The sequence below is a fragment of the Primulina huaijiensis genome, chromosome 7, assembly GCF_012295235.1.
Source record: "Primulina huaijiensis isolate GDHJ02 chromosome 7, ASM1229523v2, whole genome shotgun sequence".
In the NCBI taxonomy this organism is placed as follows: domain Eukaryota; kingdom Viridiplantae; phylum Streptophyta; class Magnoliopsida; order Lamiales; family Gesneriaceae; genus Primulina; species Primulina huaijiensis.
In genome coordinates, this window is record NC_133312.1 from 17,591,406 (window position 1) to 17,597,661 (window position 6,256).

Sequence of the window (6,256 nt, forward strand, 5' to 3'; positions counted from 1 at the left end):
ATTTTTGGTTCAAAGTGAGATATAAAGACAGGATGTCTAACCTGGGAGTTCATGGAATTCATGCATAGTAACCAAACCATCTTGCAGGAATTAATCTTTTCTTTCTTCCGGGTTTGTATGTCTTCATGCACATTTCCAATGATTTGGGATTGTGGATGATTCTTCTGAATTTTGTTTGGAATATTCATTCTATCTTCGATTGCATCATCATCACTCTGTTGTTCATCTTCGGGTTCAATCGCTTCAGAGTCTCGTGTTGTGCTCAGTGTTGCAACATTTAGGGCCACACTTGGATTTTCAGGTGAGATGAAAATTTACAGCAGGTCATCCACGTCATCCTCGACAGTTTTCCCTTTGAGTTCTGCATGATCATCAAAAAAAACATTAATAAACTCCATAACAGCCCTAGTTCTTAGATTAAACATATGATAAACATGACTATTAGTGGCATATCTAAGAAACAAACACTTATCGCTTTTGGAGTCAAAATTTTCTAGGTGATCTTTATCATTCAAGACAATGAAAAAACATATGGTAAGCAGTGTTTAGGGCCTCAACCCAAAAACGCTTTGAGATGTTCTTCGAATTCATAATCACCCAAGCCATTTCTTGTAGTGTTCTATTCTTGCGTTCAGCTATGTCATTTTGTTGTGGAGTTTTTGGAGTGGATAAATCATGCGAAATAGCTTTCCTATCGAAAAAAGACGAGAACAATGAATTCTAAAACTCCTTACCATGATCAGTCCTGATTCTCCGTACCTTCAAATTATGGATATTAGTAATTCTTGTGACTAAATGTTTGAATGCATCATAGATGTCTCACTTTTCTCTAATAAAACTTACCCATGAAAAATGTGAGAAGTCATCGACACATACAAAAGAATATTTCTTATATCCAAAATTTTCTACTTTCATAGGACCCATAAAATCCATATGTAAAAACTCAAGGCAACGTGTTGTCCCGAAGTGTGGCAAGACGGGATGTGACACGCGAGTTTTCTTACCATTTTGGAAATCTCCACAAACATATGGTATACCAGATGACAAGTTAGGCATACCTCGTACGACATCATACTTACAGAGATTTTTCAGGGTTTTGAAATTTGCATGCCCCAATTTTTGATGCCAAAGTCAAGTTCACTTACCTTGGCATGTTTTCATGTAAGTTCTTCTCCTAATTGATAGCAATTGTCCAAAGATCTTGTATATGTCATCAAGCAAACATTAGTATCATAAAAAACTTCACATGTATGTTTATCAAACTTAACATGTAAATTGTCATCATGCAATTGGCTAATGCTTATCAAATTTGAGTTTAGTCCCTCGATATGTAGCACATTGTGGAGCTTCGACAGTCCTTCAACATTCAACGTTCCTTTTGCAACAATCTTTCATTTTGCTCCCATTCCATAGGTTACTCTACCACTTTTTTGTTCAATGTAGTCCGTGATTTGTTCTCGTGAACCTGTCATGTGGCTTGAGCTTCAACTATCAAAGTACCAGTGATATGCAATGTTAATTTTTAATAATGTATACACAACTTTATAGTGAATTTTTACCTTTGGAACCCAAATTTTCCTTACTGTAAGTCGATGACTGGAGCTGTTGCAGGAGGTGTTGGGCAACACTCTGGGAAACATCCGATTTACTTTGTTGTTCATGAAGTCTTCTTTAAGCTTAAAACAGTAGGATTTGAATGACTGGGTTTAAAACAATAGTGACACACATACTTGCATCTCCATGGCTTCAGCTTTTGAGCAGCAACTTCTCTTTTTGGTAGAGATTTCTTAATAGTAGATGTAGCTTGCTGCTGTTTAGATGTATCAAATTTTTCTTTCACAAAACTGTTGGTTTAGATGATTCTGCAACTTCGAAGACACTGTTTTTGAAGCCTAAACCAGTCTTACTGCTTCTTCCCATCATTAGTATGGAATCAAGCTTAGATGTACTCGTGTTGAACTTGGCAAGTGTTTCAGTTGTGTTCATAAGCTCATCTTTGGTTTCGCACAATTCCATATCCTTTTTGCTTAAGATCAATTCGAGTTTGGCAACTACATACTTCAGCTATGTATTCTCCTTTGTGAAATTTATGTTCAACTTGTTTCTCTTAATCTAGTCAGCATACAGCTCTTTACATAGTTTATGTACACTCTCTAAAATGATTTCTTTATCATCAGCTTCCAAATATTCATATGCTCTTAAAGTTTCAGAAGTTTTTGAATTGAGACATAATGATTTTGAACAAGTGTTCCGATCAGGTGTGGCGACACCCGAGGCAACACCTAGTGGATTTATTTGTAACCAATTTTTTTCTTCCGGAAGTGTTGTCATGGAGGTGTGATTATCTTCTTCATTGGATTCCTCCTCTTCATCAGATTCCTCATTACTTAGGGAAACATTAAGTCCTTTATTCTTGCAAGATTTGTTCCCACATTCATTGGCATAATGTCCAAAGTCATTGCACTCTCTGCATTGCACAGAGTCATATCTATTCGGATTAAATTGGCTCTTGCCTTCGTTCTTATGCCGAAACTGTCCTTGGGCAGGAAACTTATGTGGTTTTTCAGGAGTAGTGATACTGGAGAATTTGGATGGCTGTCCAGTCTTCTTTTTGTCTCTAATCTTCTTCAAATAATCTCAAAATTTCTGTGTGATATAGGAGATAGAGTCCTCATAAAGATCTGAATCATTCACTTCTTGTGACAGTTGAATAAGATCATTATAAGAGTCATTTTATACCTGGAAAGTGATTGTCTTACTCTTATCCTTCTTCTGCATATCCATGTTCATCTTGAAGGTGGGGAGTGAGCTTATCAGATCTTCCAGTGAAATTTGATTTTTGTCTTTTGTTCATCAATTGCACAAATTTTGATTTTAAATCGTTTGTGAAATGATCCGAGTACTTACTAACCAGACGTTCATTCGAGATTGGATCACCTAGACTGAATGCTTTGTTGGAAATCTCTTTGAGGCGTCGATCATAATCAATGATTGTTTCGGTTTCTTCCATCCTCATATTCTCAAATTTGGACATTCACAACTTTGTTTCTCGCACATTTTTAGATCCTTAACAATGTTTCTGAAGGATTTCCTACGCATCTTTTAGCCGATGCACAGTTTCTAATCAAGCTGAACATATTTAGGTCGACTGAGGTGAAAATAGCGTTTAAGGCCTTTGAATTGTGATTCGAAACATGTACTTCATCAGCAGTCCATCATTTTCAGGCTTTATCAGGCTATCACCATTTTCATCTATTCTTTTCAGTGTACTCCAACCGCTGACAACTCGTTGTCACGCTCTTTCATCTATAGATTTAATGTATATTTTGATCTTGACCTTCCAAATACTGTAGTTGGATCCATCCAAAATAGTGGTCGAAGTACTGCGTTTGCAAGTGACGCATCCATTAATTAAAGGAATTGTTAATTAAAATAGGTAGAATCAACACTTAGTATATCAAGAGATCGCTCTGATACCACTTGTAAGGGGAGAATATTCTGTTTAACATAAACTATAAATGTATAAAAAGTAGTGTGTATCAGATTTAAATGTTTTCACACCTAGTGACAGAACGTTGCGGAATAACATAACACATAAATAAATAACTTAAATCAAAATAACTCAGAATTAATTGTGTACAAGTATAAACACTTGTACGACGACTCAGGTCAAAATAATCACTAGAAAACCAACTTGAGTTTAAAGAAACCAATACTAGTGATTTTAATGAAAACTAATTTTCTCAACACATTGAGAATACAAATTACTTTCTAAAACAGATAATCAAAATAAAATATATTCAAGAAAGCAAAATACGGTGTCGAAAACTGGAGTAATAAAAACACAATCTTGAGTCAACACTTCCATGCTTGTTATCTGCAGTTGTCTTCAACAATCACCACGTGAAACAACATTCTTCAAAATAGCAATGTCCTTATTAATTATTTTTCTCTGAAGTTCACGAAATGAAAAGATGTGAAGCCACTAGAAGTGAAAACTAAAGTCTTTTCCATCAGTTTGTTTATTTTATTTATGACCTCCTTCTCTCCTAGGTTTTATCTCCAAAAAAAATCCTACAAAACATAGAAACAAGAGTTTTATTAGAAATAAACTATTTTAAACAATAATATCATATCATAAAATTATTATCATACTTATCGAGTTTTTTTATAATTAATTTAAAATTTAAATTTTATTTCAAAATTAATTTAATTTTTTTTTTTGCACATTTACTGCAATCCCTGCTGCTTACGAAGCACGAACCATGCTCATGTGGAGCAGCGTCCGTGCTTCGTAAGCACGGACTCTGTAAATTATATTATTTTTTTTCTTTTCTCTTTTTTCGATTTTTATTATCCATTAGTTTTTTCGCTTTTCTTTGTAATCCATTCATTTCCTCAGTTGAAGTCTCCTTCCTCCTTCCTTTACCCATCCATTTTTCCTTTATCTGTTGTTCATAATTTCTGCTTTTGTCGGAAAAATTTTTCGACATCGTTGCTTACCATAGATCGAATTTTAGAAAATCAACAACATATTTCAGAATGGTAGAGAATCGAGGTCCCAAAGATCCCAATATCTTCTATTTACAAGGGACACATATGTAATCAACAATTTCTTCCTTGACCGTTGATGATATTATCAAAGTGAAGAGGTCGGACAATTTGATTTGGAAGTTATACACTGATAATTATATACACAATCGTGTGCTTGCATTTTTGAATCATATGGGTTGCTATGGAGTTTTAGAATGTGGCTCACAAGTTTTTGATAATCATTTGATTACTGCTCTTGTTAAACGTTGGCGACGCGAGATACACACGTTTCATTTTCCATGTGGTGAAGCAACTGTCACGTTACAAGATGTTTCAATAATTTGAGGTCTAACAATTGATAGTGAAGCAGTCACTGGAATAGATGTATCACATAAAGTTGAGGAATGGCAACACATCTGTTTGTATTTGTTGGGATTTTTGCCATCATCTAAACATTTGAAAGGTGGTCATCTGTCTATGACTGCAATATACGATCATTGTATGTCTAACCTTGTTACTGATGATACTTCAGAAGTAGATGTTGTGAAATTTACCCGTTGTGTAGCGTTAATGATTATTGGAGGAATAATGCTCCATGACTATCAAAGAGGGTCTGTTAGACTAATATTTTTGAAATTTCTACGGTATATTTGATAACGTGAAGTCTTATAGTTGAGGTAGTGCAGTTTTAGCATTTATATACCGTGAGTTGTGTAACGCGTCACGTATAGAGAAGACAACAATGGCTGGACCTTTATATATCCTGCAGGTATCGTTAATGTAATGTGATTATTTAACAAAACTTTTGTTGTTAATTTTGTTGAAAAATTTTTATTATTGTAAGCAGATATGGACATGGAGCAGGATTAAATGTGTTAACCCCGACCGAGATGGGTTAACATTAGGTATACCTCCCGTTGATCCAGATGCTATTATTCAAGTTTCTCCGTATGGTGCACGGTAATATTTAAAAACTATTGTGGTACTATCATATATATCTCGTATAAATTTTTGATATGTAATTTTTTTTAAATTGTAGGTGGAAAATTGAATTTAGTTACACACATTCGCCAACACATGCTGTAAGAATTATAAGGGATTCTCTAGATCATATGAATAATAACGAGGTATTATATAATTTTAATATTTAATATTGATTAAATGAAGATTATTTTGTTTTGAATAGATGAATTTGTAATTTGAACATTTTTATTTTTTATAGTTTAATTGGGTCGTTTACCAGAATAATGATATAGATGTGAAGACGATTATTGATTCATACGACAACAAAATATGGCGATGTGTTTGTCCTCTTATATGCTTTGACATTGTGGAGATGCATCGGCCTAATCGGGTGATGCGACAATTTCGAAGATGACAATCAATTCCAGGGTCTGCCGTGGACAATGATTATATGCATAATATCACCAGAATAGGACATCGAAACACCAATTGGAGAGATTATCATAGAAATTCAATTGTGTGGGGACCTGGGCTCTAACTCGGTTATCTTTGGGATTAATTTGATCTTTGCTAGAAAATGTGGGTCGAAATTTTGCTTTTAACATTTATTCAAATGTATATAAACAAGCTCAAGACATCATATAAAATTACCGTCATCTTATTCAACTCCGAATAACATTCACATGTTTCACTACAATTTACATACTAGTGTTTAGAAATTCAATTCATGTCTAGTAAGAAACCACTAGTGATTTTCTAC

General features: G+C 34.3%; 1 protein-coding gene across 2 annotated transcripts; it reads left to right on the forward strand.

The window, feature by feature from the left end:
- The first annotated feature begins 5,183 nt into the window (after positions 1-5,183).
- Positions 5,184-6,011, forward strand: LOC140980453 (serine/threonine-protein phosphatase 7 long form homolog). 2 transcript variants are annotated; one of them, XM_073446264.1, is made up of 4 exons: positions 5,184-5,302; positions 5,381-5,493; positions 5,573-5,660; positions 5,756-6,011. In XM_073446264.1, the coding sequence occupies exons 1-4, from the start codon at positions 5,276-5,278 to the stop codon at positions 5,909-5,911; spliced, it is 384 nt and encodes a 127-aa protein (XP_073302365.1). In that variant the 5' UTR covers positions 5,184-5,275; the 3' UTR covers positions 5,912-6,011. The 2 variants fall into 2 exon arrangements, 1 of the variants encoding a protein (XP_073302365.1); XR_012175952.1 differs by having other exon boundaries at positions 5,197-5,302; positions 5,398-5,493.
- The last annotated feature ends 245 nt before the right edge of the window (positions 6,012-6,256 follow it).